This window comes from Schistocerca americana, unplaced genomic scaffold (assembly GCF_021461395.2).
Source record: "Schistocerca americana isolate TAMUIC-IGC-003095 unplaced genomic scaffold, iqSchAmer2.1 HiC_scaffold_64, whole genome shotgun sequence".
Lineage (NCBI taxonomy): Eukaryota > Metazoa > Arthropoda > Insecta > Orthoptera > Acrididae > Schistocerca > Schistocerca americana.
Window position 1 is genome coordinate 351015 of NW_025726390.1, and position 23995 is coordinate 375009.

Genomic DNA, 23995 nt, shown 5'->3' on the forward strand with positions numbered 1-23995 from the left:
TACAAGAGTAAATACATGTACAGCCAATCTGTTGTTACAAAAAGTGAGCTAATTCCCAAATGCACAATTAAATCAATTGAACTACTTCTAGACACAATAAGTTTAGTGATGGTATACATTTTCTTTCAGGTATTCATCCACAGTATAATAAGATTTCTCTGTCAGGTAATCTTTGAGAACTCGTTTAAATTTTGGCAGTTCTGTATGAACACATTTGATATGTAGTGGTAGAGCATTGAACAGCTTAATGCTGGAGTAGTAAACTCCTTTTTGTACCAGAGTGAGACGTTTCATTTCTAAATGTAGATTGTTTTTGTTTCTGGTGTTATAACCATGGAATTTACTGTTGTCTTGGTAGATGGAATAATTTTTGCACACAAAGGTCAGCAAGGAAAAAATATACTGTGAGGCAGTTGTTAGGATACCTGCAAGAGTGTCTTTGATTAACCCCACACGTTATTCTGATTGCTTTTTTTTTTGGATGGTGAAAACTTGTTTTGCAAGCGGTTGGTTCCCCCAGAATATGATAGCATATGACATCAATGAGTGGAAGTAGCGAAAGTAGGCAACCTTAATAGTGTCAACTTCAGCCACTGAAGAAATTACCCGTAGTGAAAATGTTGCCGAGCTAAGTTTTTTACATAGATGAAGAATGTGAACTGACCAATTACATTTACTGTCTATGTAAGCACCCAGGAATTTTGTTTCTTCAACTTTCTGTATTGGTTGATCTCTACATTTTATGTCAATTTCATTGGGATTACTTTGTGATGTATGGAACCTCATATAATGAGTTTTATCTGCATTGAGTGAGAGACCATTTGAGGAGAAACAATTTAAGATGTCATTAAAAACAGTAGTTGTAGTTTTTTCAAGATCATGATCAGTCAAATCGTCAATTAGAATTGTGGTATCATCGGCAAACAGGGTAAATTTGCTGTTTGTCTCAGAACAAAGAGGAAGATCATTAATAAAGATGAGGAAAATCAGTGGGCCCAAAACGGAGCCTTGAGGCACACCACACGTTATCATGCCCCATTCAGACGAGGCAATTTCTCCAGAAGAGCCATTTAGCATTACAGTCTGCTTCTGATCCTGTAGATATGATTGTAGCCACAAGCCAACAGTACCACCTAAACCATAGTATTCTGCCTTTTTCCAAAGAATTTGGTGGTTTACACAGTCAAAGGCTTTCGTAAGATCGCAAAAAATACCCACTGGAGACATTTTTTTGTTAATGGCTTCCAAAACTTGGTTGCTGAAAGAGAATATTGCCTGTTCAGTACAAAGACCGGCACGAAAACCAAACTGATTTTTGCTTAAGATACTATGGAATTTGCGATGGTCTACAATCCTCCTGTGCATGAGTTTTTCTAGAATTTTCGAGAAGGTAGTTAATAGGGATATTGGGCGATAGTTTGTAACAATGCTTTTATCCCCTTTTTTAAAGAGAGGAATCACTACAGCCAACTTAAGTCTGTCAGGGACAATCCCATCTTGTAGGGATGCATTGTATATGTTGCATAAGGCGGGACTAACAAATTTATAACAGTGTTTCAGTATTTTACTAGAAATATTGTCCACACCAGCAGAATTTTTGTTTTTTAATGATCTAATTACTCTTATGACTTCGCTTACAGTAAATGGAGATAAGGATAACTGTGGGATTCTGTTGCTAATAGCTTTCTGTAGGAGGGACAATGATTCTTCCATAGAACCATTACAGCTTGTCTTCTCTGCTGCTCTCAAAAAGTGGTTATTAAATATTTCTGCAACCAACTCAGGTTTCTTTATGATACTGTCCCCTGTTTTAATCTCTACCTGAGACATGTTCCCTGTTGTCCTGCCAGTTTCCCTCTTTATTACATTCCTTATAGTTTTAATTTTATTTTCTGAGCTTTCAATTTCTGATTTTATGCACATACTTTTAGATTTATTTATAACCTTCTTGAGAATGCTACAGTAAAGTTTGTAGTGTTGTCATTTCTTTGGATCATTACAAGTCCTGAGAGAACTGTATAACATCCTTTTTGTTCTACAAGATGTTGTTATCCCTGTAGTGATCCAAGACTTCTTGGCATTGCCTATATGACTATTTCTAACTACTTTTTTTGGGAAAGATGGACTCAAATACAGACATGAATTCATTTAAAAATGAATTGTACTTTTTGTTTACATCTGTTTCCCTATCAACTCGGCTCCAGTCTATCTCTTTTAGGCTATCACTGAATTTTTTAAGGCCCTGTTCATTTATTATCCTAAAAGATTTCCAAGAATGCTCGGAACTGTTGCACACACTGATGTAATTGAGCCTAAGCAAGTGACCACCATGATCAGAAAGGCCAAGGATTGGATGTACAGTGATCTCATTCCATGTAGACTTATCTATAAATATATTATCTATCAGACTTTTACTGTTAACAGCAACCCTAGTTGGGAAATCTACTATTGTCATCAGATTATAAGACTCCATTAAATGTACTAAATCAGCTTTACTATTGCTCTCATTTAGGAAATCAACATTAAAGTCACCAGTAATTATCAAGTTCTTGGACTTTGAGTACAGTATGGATAATAAAGAATCTAAGTGCTTAAGAAATACATTCAAATTCCCTGAGGGAGATCTATACAGTGCTAACACTACAGCCGTGAAGTCATTTACAGTAATCTCAACACCACATACTTCAATTTGTTGCTCTATACAATGGCTCTTTAAATCTAATGCATTGTAAAATATGTTGTTTTTTACATAAATTACCACTCCACCTTTTTCCATGATGGTTCTTGAGTAATGCGCTGCCTGACACACAGTATTACTTGGTTAGTACATCACCACAAACATATGGACCGGGACTGTACATGCTTTGACAGTTTGCTACGTCTCTCTCTTCTAGGACTGACATGGTAGCTGCCTTGCATTTCTTAATGACTCTGACCTTGTCAACCACAAACCGAATCTTAGTACAGTCATGATTTCCCTGAAGAGATTACATGACAGCAGAGACTTGTAAAATTGTGTTACCCATTTCTCTAGCCAGTGAAGATTCATTCTATACCTTCAGATACAGTGTCATTTAGGAGTAGAACAGCAAGAAATACGTAGCTCCTCTAACAGTAATGACAGTTTATCACCTCCCAACACTACATGTGCCAATGTTTCAGTGCATTTTTGAATATGTTTGTTAACAGATTCATCAACACAACAAAAATTTACGATCTCAGTAGCATCTTATTTTTTAACTCATACTTTACTATTCATCAGAATCTTCATCGCTGCTCTTTGATTTGTCAGAGCTCCCTGCTGTACTTTGTTTTATTTCATAGTCAGAATTAGTTGAAATACCACCTACCGTATTTACCCAAATCTAAGCCGCACTCAAACCTGAAAAATGAGACTCGAAATAAAGGAAAGAAAAAAAAAAAAATTCTCGAATCTAAGCCACACCTGAAATTTGAGACTCGAAGTTCAAGGGGAGAGAAAAGTTTTAGGCCGCACCTCCAAATCGAAACAAAGTCGGTCCATTGTAATATGAGACACAATTTAGGTCGAATGAATGACGATACAGCTACAGTAGTTTGGTTCGAGTCGTAAGCTTAGCAGTTAAACTTTACCAGGTAGCCTTTGCTATGCGTCAGGCGCTCCATCCATATTTATACTGGTACCCTTCCTTTTTCATGTGCTTCATCTGGTTTGAATCAATCGCTTATTTTGCTTTGATCTGATAAGTGCCGTTTTCCTTGTTATAGGCGTTTATGTCACTCTAAGCTGAAAATGCATTACTGTACTGTGTCATGCATTGTTTGTCGCATTCTGATAGTGCGTGTTTGCGGCCTGTCATCACTCGTGGCATGGCTTGCTTTTGTGCACGCTACCGCTGCCTACAATTTAAAAAAAAAAAAAAAAAAAAAAGAAGAGAGAGAAATCATCTCATTAGCAAAACAATGGCAAGAGACTACTATTTGTTGTTCCTTACACTGCTGCTTTCTTTGATAACGATCAACAAGAACCAAATAATAGACTGCGTATGATAGAACATGTTCTGAACGAGAGTTAGGTGAAAATTTTTCTCCATTTGAAAATCTTTGCGGCCGCTTCTTTAGTACATCAAATTCTGCACAGAAATTAGAGTCATCTTGGATATAAAAATCTAGTCAGTTGCCGTGCTTCATTTCTGACTGTATCACTATTAGGCATAAGAATAATATGAATATAAACATGACACGATACGTATATTCTTCCGCGTTTGCTGTTGTCTCACTCTAGTTTCGTAGTTTATTAGGCAGACAGGATTTAAATAAGATAGCAGCAAACACGAAAGAATACGTGGCAAAATGTTTATATTCGTATTACTCTTATGATGAAGAGAATACTGCATGTGATTCACATTTCATCAGGTTCCTATTAGCAACCGTCTCTTCTCACAGGTAGGAAAAAATTCAGAACATTGAGTTGGCCATATTGACAAACATCCCAAACAGTCTTGCCGGTCGGATTTTCGTAATACATTGAAGTTCTGCTACATTCGAAGATGAACAATACGGAATTTGTATTTACTTCGTTGGATAATGTATGAAAATTGTCTTCCACCTTTTTTTTTTTTAATTTATTTACTGACGCAGAGGTTTTGGCGCCAGTATTTATTTTTGTGCCTACGAAGCATGCCTGTGTAGCGCTACATATATTCCACGGCAGAAATTAGTTGTTTCAGCACCTACTGACATTTTTCAGAACTTCCACTTGCTTTGCACTCGATTCCAAGCCGCATGCGGTTTTTTGGATTACAAAAACCAGAAAAAAAGTGCGGCTTAGATTTGAGTAAATACGGTACATCCTCTCCTTTGGATTCAACTTCTTAAGTATTATATTTCAAGTCAACACCTGCTAATCTGTGAGACCGAAATGATGAGCCATACTACTCTATTTCACTGTACCTGTATGTTTCATTTGTATAACATTTTATTCCATCATAGATGCTGCACTTATAGTTTCATATATGCATTGCAGCAGCAGACACAATAAAAGTAGCAATCAGCAGTGCTTAGTTTGTTGAATGGGTAACAAATATGCCATTGTCCCAGTTCCACATATCCCCAAAATTTGATTCTGCCAAATTCTGTACTCTCTGAAATCGAATGTTTAATCCAAAGATGAAAGTGAACAAGTTTGATGCAGTATTGCTAATATTGTTTATTACTCATCTTGCTGAATGAAGTGCATACCGTATCCTTTCTGAAAGGTTTGGAGAAGTAATGCACATACCAGTTTTCTAAAAACTTACATTGAGATTGTGCTCTCCTTCCTCTTGTACAAATTAGTAGAGCCCTTCAGATTACTCCACAATATGCCTCTTGGCAAGGTGGTAACGACAGTATTATGAAAAGGATAGATTGGCACTCACTGTATAGTGTAGATGTGTTGCTGGCAGGGTGTAGGGGGGGGGGGGGTGGGGGGTGGGGGGGAAAAGGAACACCACCTATTATTAAACACGTAAGCTTTTGGTGCAAACCCCCCCCCTTTCCCTCACACACACACACACACACACACACACACACACACACACACACGCACACGCACACACATGTGCGCAAATGCAGATCACACATACATGACCACTGTCTCCGGCTGCTAGGGCCAGACTGGGAGCAACTGTGCATCATGGGAGAAACAACGGTCGGGTGTGTGTGTGTGTGTGTGTGTGTGTGTGTGTGTGTGTGTGTGTGTGTGTTTTTTGTCCACTTTGGAAAAAGACTTTCTGATGGAAAGCTTACGTGTTTAGTAGTCTTTTTGTTGTGCTTGTCTGTGACCTAACATCTCCTGTATACAGTGAATAGCAATGTATCTTTTTTATAATATGGTCATTACTCCAGCCTAGATTTCTATTGTTTGTTTCCTTTTAAGACCTTATAAAGACAGTTACTGACAATTTCTTTTTTCTTATTGGAGAAAAGTAAAACCATATGGGGGCCAGACGTAGATTGTAAATGAATATGGAATAGAGTATTTTTATTCTCCCTGTATGCAGTGTCAATAACGTCACCTCACACACTTCATTTCTGGCAGCACCTCCTTCTCAACACATGACTGTCCCCCGCCACCTCACCATAGTCTTCAAGTTATATCCTATAGCACTTCTGGGTGGACAAATAGATGAAGGATGTAGTTTAAAACAGTATAACTAAACTTAAAAGTCAAACTGCCCTTTTATAGAGACTGCCATCATTATTTAAACATACTAAACAACATCAAAACAGTCAAAAGAAATTTTTTTTCAAAAGAGCGGAAAATTGTAGTGAAATTCATGAGAGGATTGTTTTAAATTGTTATATCTTAAATCAATAAGTATGTCAGCATTTCCCAGGATTTTCTGGCTTAATTAAGACTAGGTCATGCCACCACAGTGGTCAGACAGTGGACTTGACTTCCAGAGGACAACGGACCCGAATCCCATCGGGCCATCAAAATTTGGGTTTTCCTTGATTTCCCTAAATGATTTAAGACAAATGCTGGGATGGTTCCTTTGAAAAAGATGACATTCGGCTGAGGAAGCTAATTTCTGTGGCATGTCTGATGACACAGTGCTGGTGGAAGCACGAGTATTTCAGAGCACACCATTCATTGCACATTGTTAAACATAGGGCTCTGCTGCAGACAACCCCTGTATGTTCCCATGTTGACAACACAGTTGAATTACAATTTCTGTGGCTCAGGAGCATTGAGATTGGGCAGTGAATCAATAGAAATGTGTCATCTGGTTGAATCATTCGAGTTTCGCATTACACCTACTTGACGGTTTTGTGCACATACACTGTCAACAGAGTGAATTGGTGCTTGCAAGGTGCACTTTGCTACAGACTTAGGCCAGTGGGAGCAATATTATGCTATGGAGGACATTCACCTGGTCTTCTATGGGTCCTGTGGTAGTAACTGAAGGCTCCATAACAGCTTTGTTCTGTGTGAACGTTATTGTGCACTGTCCGCACCCTGTCCCTAATGAAGGTGACATGTTTCAACAATATGACTTTCAGTGTCACGAGGCCAGAATCAAATTCACCCCTTCTGAATCTGATGGAATACATCTGCGATGCTATCAGATACCAGTTCTGCACCCAGAAACCACTGATCTCCAATTTATGGGAATTACATGACCTGTGCTTAGACATGCGGTGCTGCATAATGCTGGGAACATACCTCACATAATGCTGGGAACATACCTGAAATTTGTTGAACTTGTCCCACACAAAATCACTGCTGTATTGTGTTCCAACAGTGGACAAACACGTTATCAAACAGGAGGTCATAGTGTTTTGTCTCATCAGTTTATATATTCAATGCTTGAATGAAAGGTGTGCTCTTTTCCTTTTTTCTGCCATTGCGTGTATGTGTAAAGCAGGATGTTCTACCATTTGGGCTTGTTTATATGATGGCTGTCAGTATTACCACCTGCAGAGATACTAAATGCTCCTTTTGTGAAGACCTTTTATCTTGAGAACACTTTCAACTTTGTTTCACAAATGGCAGCACAGTTTCATGTAATTGTTAAAATAATACTTTCAGCAAAAGATGTGTGCGTTGGAGTGGGGAAAAAGATTGGAGATGTATGTAGTTTAATTTTCATAAATTGTTAAGAAGGTTAACAGCTTGGCATGCTAAGATAAATTCAGACATTCTCTAAAAAGAGAGAAAAAGATTAATATAACAGAATCAGTGAGGTATACAAATATAACAACAGACTTGTAGAACCATTATTTTGTAGGTTAGATTAGATTAGATTCAGCTTTTGTTCCAAGACCCAAAACATGAGACGATTCTCATGGGTGAGTAACATGCCAGAAAGTATAACATAAAAAATATAAAACATTTGAATACCCTGATCATTTGTCAGGAGATTGTCAAACTAGGTGAATACAATACAAACTGGAACAGCTAATATTTTCAGAATTGATACGCTGTCAGACTGAAACATTGTTATGCACTATTAATAAATTTATCAAACAAAAAGTACATAATCTTGACTGTTATGACAAAGTGCTCTCAGAACTGAAATCTAACAGACATTCTTATTTAAGCTGGCCTAACAGCCACTGTTAAGATATTCATCTATTGAGTAGGATGAGTTACCTATCAAAAAGTCTTTCAAACTCTGTTTAAACCATGCTTTATCTGATACCAAGTTTTTAATGGTGTCTTTCTTCAACAGATAAATTGTGTTGTAATGCGAGGTTTTAATGAAGATGAAGTGTGCAGTTTTGTGGAGTTAACAAAAGAGAAAAATGTTGATGTAAGATTTATCGAGTACATGCCTTTCAGCGGCAACAAATGGAATGATGGGAAGATGGTCTCATTTAGTGAAATGGTCCAAATAATTAGAAAGCAGTGGCCTAATTTTGATCCTCTGCCCAATGGGCCCAATGATACCTCAAAGGTACGTGCAGTATTACATATGAACATACATTGAAAATAATTTAATGTTTATGACTTACTACCAATCACAATAATACTTCACATCTGCTGGTGGTATGAGAGATGGACTGGTTTAGTTACATATTTCTCATCCCATTCAGTAAGTCTGTCCTGGCCTGGGTTTCTCTGCAGCTTTTCTACAACTCTTCCCATTTCCTAAACCTTGACAATCCTTTTCTTTCTTCCCTTTTCCATCCCCTTATTGTTTCTGCCAGAAGAAGAAGCCACTGGCTCCGAAAGCTTGCACATTTCCATAACTTTAAGGGGAGTTAGAAGGGGAAAACATTCTTTTTCACTTTTTCGGGTTTTTACCTGATTATAAAATTTGCAATTTTCCAAATAAAATGATATGTATATTACTTATAAACTTGCGTGGGAAGTATTTTATTTTATTTTCTAAAATATAATCTACACTAGTTGAAAATGTTAAAATTTTTACACGCATTACTTCAAGACCTAATAAAATCTGTAATTTTTTATATACAGGGTAGTCCATTGATCGTGACCGGGCCATATATCTCACGAAATAAGTGTCAAACGAAAAAACTACAAAGAACGAAATTTGTCTAGCTCGAAGGGGGAAACCAGCTGGCGCAATGGTTGGCCTGCTATAAGGCGCTGCCATAGCTCAAACTGATATCAACTGTGTTTTTTTAAATAGGAACCCCATTTTTTATTGCATATTCATGTAATACGTAAAGAAATGTGAATGTTTTAGTTGGACCACTTTTTTCGCTTTGTGATAGATGGCGCTGTAATAGTCACAAACATATGTCTCATAATTTTAGACGAACAGTTGGTAACAGGAAGGTTTTTTAAATTAAAATACAGAACGTAGGTACATTTGAACATTTTATTTTGGTTGTTCCATATGTGATACATGTACCTTTGTGAACTTATCATTTCTGAGAACGCATGCTGTTACGGCGTGATTACCTGTGAATACCACATTAATGCAATAAATGCTCAAAATGATGTCTGTCAACCTCAATGCCTTTGGCAATACGTGTAACGACATTCCTCTCAACAGTGAGTAGTTCGCCTTCCGTAATGTTCGCACATGCATTGACAATGCACTGACGCATGTTGTCAGGCATTGTCGGTGGATCACGATAGCAAATATCCTTCAACTTTCCCCACAGAAAGAAATCCGGGGACGTCGGATCCGGTGAACGTGCGGGCCATGGTATGGTGCTTTGACAACCAATCCACCTGTCATGAAATATGCTATTCAATACTGCTTCAACCGCACGCAAACTATTTGCCGGACATCCATCATGTTGGAAGTACATCGCCATTCTGTCATGCAGTGAAACATCTAGTAGTAACATTGGTAGAACATTATGCAGGAAATCAGCATACATTGCACCATTTAGATTGCCATCGATAAAATGGGGGCCAATTATCCTTCCTCCCTTAATGCCACACCATACATTAACCTGCCTAGGTCGCTGCTGTTCCACTTGTTGCTGCCATCATAGATTTTCCGTTGCCCAATAGTGCATATTATGGCGGTTTAGGTTACCGCTGTTGGTGAATGATGCCTCATCGCTAAATAGAATGCATGCAAAAAATCTTTCATCGTCCTGTAATTTCTCTTGTGCCCAGTGGCAGAACTGTACATGACGTTTAAAGTCATCGCCATGCAATTCCTGGTGCATAGAAATATGGTACGGGTGCAATCGATGTTGATGTAGCATTCTAAACACCGACGTTTTTGAGATTCCCAATTCTCACGCTTTTTGTCTGCTACTGATGTGTGGATTAGCTGCCCCAGCAGCTAAAACACCTACTAGGGCATCATCATTTGTTGCAGGTCGTGGTTGATGTTTCACATGTGGCTGGACACTTCCTGTTTCCTTAAATAATGTAACTATCCGGCGAATGGTCTGGACACTTCAATGATATCGTCCAGGATACCAAGCAGCATACATAGCACACGCCCCTTGGGCATTTTGATCACAATAGCCATACATCAACACGATATCGACCTTTTCCGCAATTGGTAAATGGTCCATTTTAACACAGGTAATGTATCACGAAGCAAATACCGTCCGCACTGGCGGAATGTTATGTGATACCACATACTTATATGTTTGTGACTATTACAGCAGCTGGCTGGAGTGGCCGAGCAGTGCTAGGCGCTACAGTCTGGAAACGCGCGACCGCTACGGTCGCAGGTTCGATCCTGCCTCGGGCATGGATGTGTGTGATGTCCTTAGGTTAGTTAGATTTAAGTAGTTCTAAGTTCTAGGGGACTGATGACCTCAGAAGTTAAGTCCCATAGTGCTCAGAGCCATTTGAACCATTTTTGACTATTACAGCCCCATCTATCACAAAGCGAAAAAAGTGGTCCAGCTAAAACATTCATATTTCTTTATGTACTACATGAATATGTAATAAAAATGGGGGTTCCTATTTTAAAAAAATGCAGTTGATATGAGTTTGACCCATGGCAGTGCCATCTACCAGGCCAACCATAGCGCCATCTGGTTTCTCCCTTCAAGCTAGACGAATTTCGTTCTTTGTAGTTTTTTCATTTGATGCTTATTATGTGAGATATTTGGCCCGGTCACTATCAATGGACCACCCTGTAGAAAGCTGTGGATTGCTGTGTTATAAAGGTTAAATTATGTGTTTGTATTGGTAGCACTGTCAAAAATAGTATCGTATCTTTTCATAGTATAAACATGCTTTGTACATCGAAGTGTTAACATTTTTCTGAGGAATAGTGACGAATAGACTGGTAAATCTCTCAAAAAGTATGACTCCAAAATGAAGTGTTTTTAAGAAATGTGGGTTTCATGGTAATAAATTTTTGAATAAAGAGAAACATTGTGTTCAGCATGTGGTGTGTGAAGTTACAGACAATGAAATACTCGCAAACTCATGAGTATCTAGAGAAACACCCATTAGTGCTTCGAAGATTAAAATAAAACATAGTGATAACACAGTTATCTCAAAACAAAACTCATGTAAATGGTAGGTTAGGTTATATTCTGATACATCTACACATCGTAACAGGGGTGTTATGTGAATGTGTGTGCTGTATGTATGTGGAGGGCCAGTTAGTTTACATGAAGACATTGAGGTATCAAATGGACTAGCCAGGAAACTTATCATTAATTCTGCCAGTTGTAAATATACTCATTCATTTTGGAGTTCTGATAAGTGTAAAGATAATTATTTTGAAATAAATGTTAGGTGGTTTTATGGATTGAGAGCTATTGGCAAAGGACACACTGCAGCAGAAACAATGTGTGTCGTGATGTATATGCCACGCCCACTTTGTAAAATGGACAAGTATGCAGGATTTATTGGAGCTGCTGTGAAATCCACTGCATGTGAGTCAATTAAGGGTGCTGCAAATGAAGCTGCTGAAATAAACGATGGTATGATTGACATATCAGTAGCTTTTGGGGCACTTGGTAGAAGCGCAGCTGAAGTTCTAAGAATTCTGTTGCTACAGTGACCAGTGGTGGATACTGGAAAGCTAATAGATTTCCAGATTTTAACCAAACATTCTTATAAGTATAAATCAGGGAATGAAGAAGGGCATATCTGTGACAGAAATTATGAAGGACAACTAGTCGTACGGAGGCCTGTGCAGCTGTTGAAATTTATAATCGATCTGTAAACTAAAGGGGAGTGTGTTACACTAAGTTCTTAGGTTGTGCAGACTCAAATGCATATAACAGTGTAGTAGCCACTCAGCCTTATGGTGAGAAGCTTATCACAGAACTGGAATGTGTTGGTCATGCCCTCCTGGATCTGGTTCATGGTGCAATTACCGCAATGCCCAGTACTCAAACAGGTCATACAGCCATAAACATTATATCCCAGCAGCAGTTGTGGATATCATAAAACCTGTTTACAGAGACCTGGCAATCCTGAATTATTGAAGAAGTGTCTGCATTGTCAGACTCAAAATCCCAATGAGTCGTTCAATAATCTTATAGCGTCAGTGTCGTCGTAACTGCTGTCTGCGTCACGTCTGCTGTGCAGCGAACTATGCTGATTTAAGTATTAACTCTATTTTTCTTACTTGTAACTTCTTCTTCCGTGTGTTTTTGCTTTTAGGAAGCTTTAATTGTCGAGTGCTAGTAATAGTGTTCCATAGATTTTGTGTTTGTTTTGAATACAGTCAGAGAAAGTCCGTTTAGTCAGCCATAGTACCAGTAGTGCTAGTGTTTGTTTTCAATACAGTCCAGAGACAGGTAGTGCTATTTTCATTGTTTTCTACAGGAAGTGTCTAGTAACCACAGTTTAGTCAACTATCAGCCGCCTTTAGTGAATTAGCAGTCTAGTTATAAGTTGATTAACTCTCTACAGTAAATTGATTTCTTAAGATGGATAGGATGTGAGACTGCTGTGTACGGACACAGGAGGAGCTGGCCACTGTTCGCAAACAGCTGAACGTGTTGATGGCCGCGGTTAGCCGTCTTCAGGCAGTGGTGAGTCTGGTGCGTTGCATGGTACACCCCAGGTGTTACATGCTTCACCCACTGACCCTGCTGTCGACACATCTTTGCGGATACCGGGCGCGGTTGTGCCACCCTCTTCCCAAGGGGAGTGGCGGGTTCAGCGGCATTCGCGGCGCACAAGGTGGAGGGTCAGTGTGGAGGCTGGCCGTGTGGCATCGCCCGTTCTGCCTGTGAGTGGACATGTGGCCACTCCTTCAGCAAGGTCCGAGCAGGCACATGGGGGGAGGGGTTTATTAGTTATTGGGAGCTCCAACGTTAGGCGGGTGATGGAGCCGCTTAGGGAAATGGCGGAAAGGTCGGGGAAGAAGGTCAGTGTTCACTCTGTCTGCTTGCCGGGGGTCTCATCCGAGATGTGGAGGAGACCGCGCCGGCAGTGATAGAGAGCACTGGGTGCACCCAACTGCAAATTGTTGCTCATGTCGGCACCAATGACTCCTGCCGTCTGGGTTCAGAGGTCATCCTCAGTTCGTTCAGGCGGTTAGCGGAGTTGGTGAAGGCGGAAAGCCTCGCGGGGTGGAATCTGAGCTAGCTATTTGTAGTATCGTTCCCAGAACCAATAGTGATCCTCTGGTTTGGAGCCGAGTGGAAGGCTTAAACCAGGGACTCAGACGATTCTACGGAGATCTGGGGTGCAAATTTCTCGACCTCCGCTATCGGGTGGAGAAATGTAGGGTCCCCCTGAATAGGTCACGCATGCACTACATGCAGGAAGTGGCTACAAGGGTAGCGGAGTATATGTGGAGTGCACATGTGGGTTTTTTAGGTTAGAGAATTCCCTCCCTAGGCCCGACAAGACACCTCCTGAGATGCGGCAAGGTAAGAGTAGACAAAATGCAACAGGGAATAACAATATTAATGTGCTAATAGTAAACTGCAGGAGCGTCTATAGAAAGGTCCCAGAACTGCTCTCATTAATAAGCGGTCACAATGCCCACATAGTACTAGGGACAGAAAGTTGGCTGAAACCAGATGTAAACAGTAATGAAATTCTAAACTCAGATTGGAGTGTATACCGCAGAGACAGGCTGGACAGTGAAGGGGGAGGCATGTTTAAAGCAATAAGAAGTGCAATAGTATCGAAGGAAATTGACGGAGATCCGAAATGTGAAATAATTTGGGTGAAGGTCACGGTTAAAGCAGGCTCAGACATGGTAATGGGATGTCTCTATAGGCACCCTGGCTCAGCAGCTGTTGTGGCTGAGCACCTGAAGGATAATTTGGAAAATATTTCGAGTAGATTTGCCCAACATGTTATAGTTCTGGGTGGAGATTTTAATTTGCCAGATATAGACTGGGAGACTCAAACTTTCATAACGGGTGGCAGGGACAAAGAATCCAGTGAAATTTTTTAAGAGCTTTATCTGAAAACTACCTTGAGCAGTTAAACAGAGAACCGACTCGTGGCGATAACATATTAGACCTTCTAGTGACAAACAGACCTGAACTATTTGAAACAGTTAACGCAGAACAGGGAATCAGTGATCATAAAACGGTTACTGCATCGATGATTTCAGCCGTAAATAGAAATATTAAAAAAGGTACGAAGATTTTTCTGGTTAGCAAAAGTGACAAAAATCAGATTTCAGAGTACCTGACGGCTCAACACAAAAGTTTTGTTTTAAGTACAGATAGTGTTGAGGATCAGTGGACAAAGTTCAAAACCATCGTACAATATGCGTCAGATGAGTATGTGCCAAGCAAGATCGTAAGAGATGGAAAAGAGCCAGCGTGGTACAACAACCAAGTTAGAAAACTGCTGCGGAAGCAAAGGGAACTTCACAGCAAACATAAACATAGCCAACACCTTGCAGACAAACAAAAATTACGCGAAGCGAAATGTAATGTGAGGAGGGCCATGCGAGAGGCGTTAAATGAATTCGAAAGTAAAGTTCTATGTACTGACTTGGCAGAAAATCCTAAGAAATTTTGCTCCTATGTCAAAGCGGTAGGTGAATCAGAACAAAATGTCCAGACACTCTGTGACCAAAAAGGTACTGAAACAGAGGATGATGGACTAAAGGCCGAAATACTAAATGTCTTTTTCCAAAGCTGTTTCACAGAGGAAGACTGCACTGTAGTTCCTTCTCTAGATTGTCGCACAGATGACAAAATGGTAGATATTGAAATAGATGACAGAGGGATAGAGAAACAATTAAAATCACTCAAAAGAGGAAAGGCCGCTGGACCTGATGGGATACCAGTTCAATATTACACAGAGTATGCGAAGGAACTTGCCCCCATTATTGCAGCAGTGTACCGTAGGCCTCTACAAGATCGTAGCGTTCCAAAGAATTGGAAAAGGGCACAGGTCATCCCCGTTTTCAAGAAGGGATGTCGAACATATGTGCAGAACTATAGACCTATATCTCTAACGTCGATCAGTTGTAGAATTTTAGAACATGTATTATGTTCGAGTATTATGACTTTTCTGTAAACTAGAAATCTACTCTGTAGGAATCAGCATGGGTTTCGAAAAAGACGATCGTGTGAAACCCAGCTCGCGCTATTCGTCCACGAGACTCAGAGGGCCTTAGACACGGGTTCCCAGGTAGATGCTGTGTTTCTTGACTTCCGCAAGGCATTCGATACAGTTCCCCACAATCGTTTAATGAACAATTTAAGAGCATATGGACTGTCAGACCAATTATGTGATTGGATTGAAGAGTTGCTAGATAACAGAATGCAGCATGTCATTCTCAATGGAGAGAAGTCTTCCGAAGTAAGAGTAATTTCAGGTGTACTGCAGGGGAGTGTCGTAGGACTGTTGCTATTCACAATATACATAAATGACGTTGTGAATGAAATCGGAAGTTCACTGAGGCTTTTTGCGGATGATGCTGTGGTATATCAAGAGGTTGCAACAATGGTAAATTGTACTGAAATGCAGGATGATCTGCAGCGAATTGATGCATGGTGCAGGGAATGGCAATTGAATCTCAATGTAGACAAGTGTAATGTGCTGCGAATACATAGAAAGAAAGATCCCATATCATTTAGCTACAATATAACAGGTCAGCAATTGGAAGCAGTTAATTCCATAAATTATCTGGGAGTATGCATTAGGAGTGATTTAAAATGGAATGATCATATAAAGTTGATCGTCGGTAAATCAGATGCCAGACTGAGGTTCATTGGAAGAATCCTAAGGAAATGCAATCCGAAAACAAAGGAATTAGGTTACAGTACACTTGTTCGCTCACTGTTTGAATACTGCTCAGCAGTGTGGGATCCGTACCAGATAGGGTTGATAGAAGAGATAGAGAAGATCCAACAAAGAGCAGCATGCTTCGTTATAGGATCATTTAGTAATCATGAAAGCATTACGGAGATGTTAGATAAACTCCAGTGGAAGACTCTGCGGGAGAGACGCTCAGTAGCTCTGTACGGGCTTTTGTTGAAGTTTCGAGAACATACCTTCACCGAGGAGTCAAGCAGTATATTGCTCCCTCCTACGTATATCTCGCGAAGAGACGATGAGAATAAAATGAGAGAGATTAGAGCCCGCACATAGGCATACCAACAATCCTTCTTTCCACGAACAATACGAGACTGGAATAGAAGGGAGAACTAATAGAGGTACTCAAGGTAGCCTACACCGTCAGGTGGCTTGAGGAGTATGGATGTAGATGTAGATGTAGACCAAAAAATGTTTTTCTTGTAATGAAGACACTAAAGTGGGGGTCAGTCATGCTGTTATTGCTTTTAATGATGGCAACATTGGTAGCGTGAAAGTGCTACAACATATGGGAATTAATTCTGGAGCAAACTGCATCAGAGAATTTGAATGGATGGACAAGGTTTGCAATGGTAAAGCACTGTATGCAGCACAGTTGGCCACTACGGAGTCCAGAAAGAAGAAAACAAGAAAAAACTTAAAAAAGGTCAAGAGGATGATATACAGTATGGTGCAGGGTGCTTCTGAGTGACTAAAAATAAAATGTTAAGCATATATTGAGTTACAGTCTATTAAAACTTTAAAAACTCTTCTTGAAAATTTAGATTTTCTCTTGCATTTTCCCTAAATCTCAGAAACTACTTCGAGTAGCGAATTAAAATTTTCAGGGAGTAATAACATACGTATTCTGAGTCTTCTGAACTAAAAGAAGAACATAATATTATGCATAAATAAAATTATTTAGAATAACATACAAAAAAGTACACAAAATTTTAACTGTGTAATTAAAAAATTGCATTTCCAAAAGCAGTGGCTGAAATGCAATTATTGTAAGACTCAGAACATATAGTTTAATGTCCTGTAAAAGTTTCTTGTCAATGGCTACAGTTGTTCCTGAAATACGGGGAAGTTAAGTCACCAAATTTAACATTGTCAGGATAGGGCGTTCAAACTCCCCTTAATGCACATTTTCTCCTTCCTCCACTTGGTGAGCAACACATTTATAGTATTTACACAACAGCAGTAGCTATTTTCTTCCAATTTCTTTTTGCAGGCATACCATGTCCCGGGCTTCAAGGGACGTGTGGGATTTATAACCTCAATGAGTGAACACTTCTGTGGCACGTGCAACCGTTTACAGATAACAGCCGATGGCAATTTGGAGGTGTGTCTCTTTGGGTATTCAGAGATATCTCTCAGGTGAGTGATGAAACATAGAATAATCATGTCCAAGTGAAAATTCATGCGAGGAAACCATAAAATTACTAGAAGACTGACAGAGTGATCAGTATTTTACCTTCAGGAGGTGAAATTCCAAAACTTCTTATAGACACATTCGTTCCTCTTGTCCTCACATTAGTCACGGAGTCCGAGTGACCTTTGAGACCTTCAGAAACTTATCCCTCTTTCCTCTCTCATGAAGGAACTGATATTTCCAAATGCTGAGTATAGAATAATACTTTCAAACTGTTTGGCATGCACATTAGGTATGTGGTTGGTATATGGAAGAGATAAACTGCAGTTAAATCCAGCAGGTATGAAATGAGTAATCTTTTCTTGAAGTTTTCAGCTTGCACCCTCCTCCCTCCCAGACATACAAACCAGATACCTCTAGCTAAATAATTTGTGAGTATATATAATTTGCCTCTGTCAGCATCATGTTACACTAACCTATTTGTGAGATTAAATTAAAGGAAAGTAATCAGAACTGGAAATTATGTAAAGACATTTTTGGCTATGTCCCTGTGTTGTATTAAAGTTAACACAGTATTTCTGTCCATGTGATGGTAACTATGATTCGCCAGCCACCGTTGCCGAGCGGTTCTAGGTGCTTCAGTCCAGAACTGCGCGACTGCTACGGTCGCAGGTTTGAATCCTGCCTTGGCTCAGATGTTAAGTCCCATAGTGCCCAGAGCCATTTCAACTGTGATTCATGATTATCAGAGTCTATATGTTCCAAATAAAAATTGGAACTTCATGTGTATAAATGTACAAATTATTAGACAATGGGACCAACAACTGACACTTTTAAATTGATGACTAGACTAAGACTTGGCGATAAGTTTGTTTCAGGACATGGTAAGGGGGGTGAGGGGTGGGAAGAATCAGCTCTCTCTTTGTGAGCATACCAGAAATCCTTTATCAACTGAAGGTAAAATAAGATATAAAAATACAGGGTCAAACAATTAATTTAAGTATCTTAAAAACCAAATGACTAATAAAATTGGAAGCTAAGAAAAGTAAGTTCATAGTAAGTAGGGTGAAACACAGGGGGCTGCAACATATTGCCATTGTTGTTTGACTTGTCTATCAAAGAAAAAAGAAATGGATCAAAACAAAATAAAAGTGAGAATGGAAATGTATCAGAAGCAAATAGGAGTAAGCAAGGAACATATTCTTTAATTAAAAAAAAAAAAAAGACATGTGAGGCAGATGTTCCTACAATTTTATGTTCAAAGCACAGCAGCCTGTGAAAGCAAAATATTTATGACATTGAAAAAAGAAAATCAGTGAGTGAAAAGTGTGTGTAGGTGAATTGTGGTGAAAGACTGGATATTGGAACTTCTGTTATGCTGCCCAGTATTAGTTGACTTGGTAGTAAAGGAGCAAGTTTGCAAGGGCGGATAACTGTTTGGCTACGTAAAATAGAGTGGGAGTATGGAAAAGCTAGTCCAAGATAGGATGAAAAAGATAACAGCAACTTAAAAAATGAACCCCATGAACCCCATTCCCATCTAGTGAATGCAGTGGTTGACAATATCTTGTGACATTCACCTATAAGGCTCAAACAATAATTGCTAAATAAAAATACAAAATGTTGACAAGACTGTATCTAAGCTGTCACTCTCTTTTGAAACAAGGGTGTTTAAACCAACAAACACGCAGGAAAGCAGGGACAACTCACACACTAGAGAAGGATGGGCAGTATCATTGAAGGAGTGAGCATGAACCGTGTGGAATATGTGTGGTACAAGTAAAAAAAAAAAAAAAAAAAAAAAAAAAAAAAAAAAAAAAAAAAAAAAAAAAAAAAGTAATGATAGTAAAATTCCAATCCCGGGAGCGGAAAGACTTACCTTAGGGGGAAAAAGGACAGGTATACACTCGCACACACGCACATATCCATCCACACATACAGACACAAGCAGATATATATATGTCTGCTTGTGTCTTTATGTGTGGATGGGTATGTGCGTGTGTGCGAGTGTATACCTGTCCTTTTTTCCCCTTAAGGTAAGTCTTTCCACTCCCGGGATTGGAATGACTCCTTACCCTCTCCCTTAAAACCCACTTCCTTTCGTCTTCCCCTCTCCTTCCCTCTTTCCTGATGAGGCAACAGTTTGTTGCGAAAGCTTGAATTTTGTGTGTATGTTTGTGTTTGTTTGTGTGTCTATCGACCTGCCAGCGCTTTCGTTCGGTAAGTCACCTCATCTTTATTTTTATATATAGAAGTTTATTATTTTATTTACCGGTCTTGCAGTTTCCTTGATTTCTTGCAAAGTACAGTACAATGAAAACCTACCATATTGCATAACAAGTAGATGAGTATAAACTTCAGAATAGCATCATCGCCATTAAATGACCTATGTTTTCTTTACTAACAAGAGAAGGGACAGAAGCAATAAACACAAAATCAGAACTGCTTTTGCTTGATTACAGCAGGGACAATAATTTTTAACATCTACATTTACAACAGATCATATTTACAAAATGTTTTCGAAATTTGCTCTGTTTACTCAAATGAAAGTATTGCACTGCTCAATCATTCATTTACACTCAACCCCGACTGCTGCACATGCTGTGGGGTGTGTCATCTGGTTATGTCATATGTTCAGTGTTTCTCACCAATTTTTGGGGTATTTTGAAATGTACAAAAAGGAAAATGCAGAAAGTTATCACATTTTGCTGCACATTACCTGCGTCACAGAAAAATAGTGTATACAAATCTTCTCAGATTTGCCACTGAATAACTTTGTCCAAGCCTCACAATATTTCACCAACACAACTGTTCGTCATCTTCAGGTAGTGGTGGGTCCTGTCATCACTGCTGCAAGATGTGGCTGGTGATATTCGCACAGCAGAATTGAAATTTGTCAGGCTAGAAGCAGGAGTACGAATGTGTGGACAGGCACTCCCAGTTGGATGGAAATGCCATTCATAGTAGCCTTCTGCTTATGTGTTGTGGGCAATGACTGCACTTCTGGACACTCGTGTGGTTAAGAGCTGAATTAACTCTCTGCAAGGTACTGCATCAGGTCATACATCGGAGGATCTGGTTTCTACTGTTTTAATTTCATGGCAGTCAGTGCTGGATTCTGGGCAGTGCTTAGTCAAAATTCCATATTCCTGTTGGTAAGATTGCCCACCGTATGGATACATGCCTCATTCTTAAAAACACAGTCCTAGAGTGATGATGCTGAGGATACAATTTCAGTCCTCTTGGGAAACGTGTGGTGCCCTGTATTCAGGCAGTGCTCTGCTACCATTAATTTACTGGGTGGCATTTTTGTCAGCGCTGTTGAACACAGTGTTCTTGCACAATGTGAGGTGTCTGCCCTATATAAGGTTTCCCATAATGGCATCAGATCTTATATATGATCTGTGTTTTCTAAGGTCAAAATTGTCTTTAACTGAACACAAACGATTCCTTAGTTTTGCTGGTAGACGAAAAACACACTTGATTCTGTTTCTCTTAGCGATTCTTTTAATTTTGAAAACATGCCACTGAAATATGGCAAGAAAGCCATTTGCAGTGCTTGTCTAAGTATCTTCATTTACATCCCTACACTGAACTTGCTTTGCTCAGAACACATTGCAAATCTGTTTACAAGAATAAACATTCTGCTGGAACACTGTTCTTAGGTGTTACAGTTCACCAGGCAGACTGTCGGTATCTGAAATCACGTGTGCTCTATGTGCCAGGGAGTGTAAGACACTACCACATTGTGCAGGGTGACGGCAACTTTTGGACCTCAAATATAACTCTGCGTGTATCAGTTTGCAGTAGAGACTAAGCCCCAGTGCTATGTCAGCTTTTCTTCTAACCGTGACATCCAGGAATGGTAAGCTGCTATCTTTTTGTACTTCCACAGTGAACTGAATATTCAGATGGAGCGAGTGCAAATGCTGCAGGGACATAGGTAGTGTCTGTATTATGTGGGCCACACCACAAATGTCTCTTCAGCATTCTGCCAGAAGGAGGAATGTTGGATATTTACTAAATGAAATAGAGGATCTCCCATGGGAACACTGTCCACTTGATTAAAGTAGTTGGTGTTACATAAGAAATAGGATGAGGTATGCACATGTTTAAACAGCATCACAATTTCTTTCTCAAACTTGCTGCTAATAACCTCTAATGAGGGCTGCAGGGGCACTTTTGTAAGTAATGATATAACATTTGAGCTAACTAAAAGATCTGAAAGTTCTAGTTTAAGCATCTTCAGGTATTCTATGAAATCCTCTGAATTCTAAATATGATGGTCATAGTCATCCACATGATAAATTTCAAAGCTGTCACGTGGAAATTGCCAGTTGCATCTTGCAGCAGTGATGGTGGAAATCACCACCACCTGAAGATGCCAAAACGTTGTGTCACTGAAATATTGAGGGAGGGACTTGCATAATGTTATCTGGTGGGGAACCCAAAGTGTTTTTGCAACAGATCTATTAGGCAAGCCTGAAAAGTCACATATACTCCAAGCAGTAAGTACCTGTTATAAAATGGTCACATTAGTGAGCTTGGCAATTAATTAAGAGTTTATCAATAAATTTGGCTTCATTTTGCAAGAAATTGTGCTGTGTTCCAGTACTCCCTCTTCAACAAAACTAATGTCAGTTTCTGCTCCACCTCTTCAGCCCGAGATCCTATGTATACTCTTGAGCATTTGTGTAAGATACCTGTTTATTTATAAAAATAAAAGTAACTTCTATCATGACTTTCCCATTCTTGTCCAGTGGGTTTGTTATCCTGCTGTTGCCTACTGCAGACTACAAGATTACTGTTGAAGATTTCTGCAAAGTTTTTCTTCCTTTTTAGTGTACCAACATTTCACTGTGTGGTAATTGCCTGGTACTGTTTAACGGGTGTTTTAACTGTTGTTTCAGAGATGCAATACGAAGCAAATGCAGTGAGGATGACTTGCTTTCCATGATTGGGGCAGCAGTGAGAAGAAAGAAGAAACAACATGGAGGTAAGATACATTACAGCAAATGTAACTCTGTAGATAGAAAGAAAATTTCTGCTTAACAAGTCATAGCAAACATAAGAGCAAAATAGAATGAAAAGCAACAGTGATAGAACCTGTGTTTTTTGTGTAAACTTGAATTTAATTTTTTATTTAGTATTCATTCTGATTAATGCCCATTGGTCAACAGTATATTTCAGCCCTAGAATTTGGTTCTGCAAGGTCCACCAGATAACCATATATGGCTGTTGTAACTCCTTTATTGGACTTCAGAAGTTTTCCAGCAACAAATCTTTTTTTTTTTCTTTCTTTCTTTCTTTTTTTTTCTTTTTTAAAAAAAAGCTAAAATGCAGAAAACATCATAAAGCAAACACTCACAGAAAAGCATCAGTGTCCTTGAAACAATGGAAACTCCAGTAGGAATATCAACAATGTTGGAAAAGACAGATTACTACTTACTGATGAAGGCTGTGGCTGAAAGCTTTATGTAAGTGTCTTTTAATTCTTCCCATCTGCAGCCTAAGGTATCTTCTTTATGGTAAGTAACAGTCTGTCTTTTCCTTCATTATTCATTAGTGTTCTTTTTTTTTATTGCTGTTTAGCAAGCATCGTGTGGTATATAAGGGATGTGAATAGCGTCAGATGTTGAATCATCACTCTGGAGGATATGAAGGTGCTGCATATTGGTGTGAGACAGCATTATCTGATGAGAGTTTGAAAGAAACCTCATTGTGGATGTCCATTTGGTCCCCTGGTTAAACCTTGCAACATCTGTATTTTTGGAGTATTTGGATCTGACAGTGGCCTGATGTTGGAAAGTAAGGGCTTACTCATCATCAATGTTCCAGTTGACTACATCAGACCACTACAAGGGAGCATCACTGTGTAGTGTACTGAGTACATTGTAACCTGTTCACGTCTGTGACTGCCATCTGAGAACAAGTACAGTAAACTCTTGTGCAGCTACACTTTTGGCTAGCTAGACTGACACTTGACAAGTTTCAATTTGCGTGCACCTGGAGCCAAGCATTTGCTGGTGTTTTTTGGCAATCTACTGCTAATCAGTGCACTGGTGCGTGTCAAAAGTCCAAGTATCGTCAATTCGTGCGTGTGTTGGTTGAAGCTCTAGTGCGTTTCTTATTCGTATTGCATGGTTTCATGCCACTGCCATCTATTGGAACTCCTTGGAAGTACAGTACATACAGTATTGTTCTATGGAGCGCAACGTAGGCCTGTCGAAACTGACAATTAGAGTGCGCCGCCTAACTCTTTCCACTTGTTGTCGGTACATCAAAGCTGAGTGTTTAACAGTGAACGTACAACACCCTGTTGTGTTGCCACGTGGGCTTGGGTAGAACAGAGGAAATGGCATAGATGTATCGAATGCTTTCATTTGATGGCTGCCACAGCCTGGTTTCAAAAATCAAAAGTTTGTCTAGGGCATCTCGAGTGTTGTCAAGTTGTGCATTTG

The 23995-nt window shown here is 39.4% G+C and overlaps 1 protein-coding gene across 1 annotated transcript in view; it reads left to right on the forward strand.

The window, feature by feature from the left end:
- The window catches only part of LOC124588381 (molybdenum cofactor biosynthesis protein 1-like), a 65327-nt gene that overhangs the window by 11444 nt on the left and 29888 nt on the right, over window positions 1–23995 (forward strand). The window contains exons 4-6 of the mRNA XM_047131472.1: window positions 8199–8423; window positions 17394–17539; window positions 22445–22530. Of these exons, the coding sequence (XP_046987428.1) occupies window positions 8199–8423; window positions 17394–17539; window positions 22445–22530 (457 nt within the window). The remainder of the gene's footprint in view (window positions 1–8198; window positions 8424–17393; window positions 17540–22444; window positions 22531–23995) is intronic.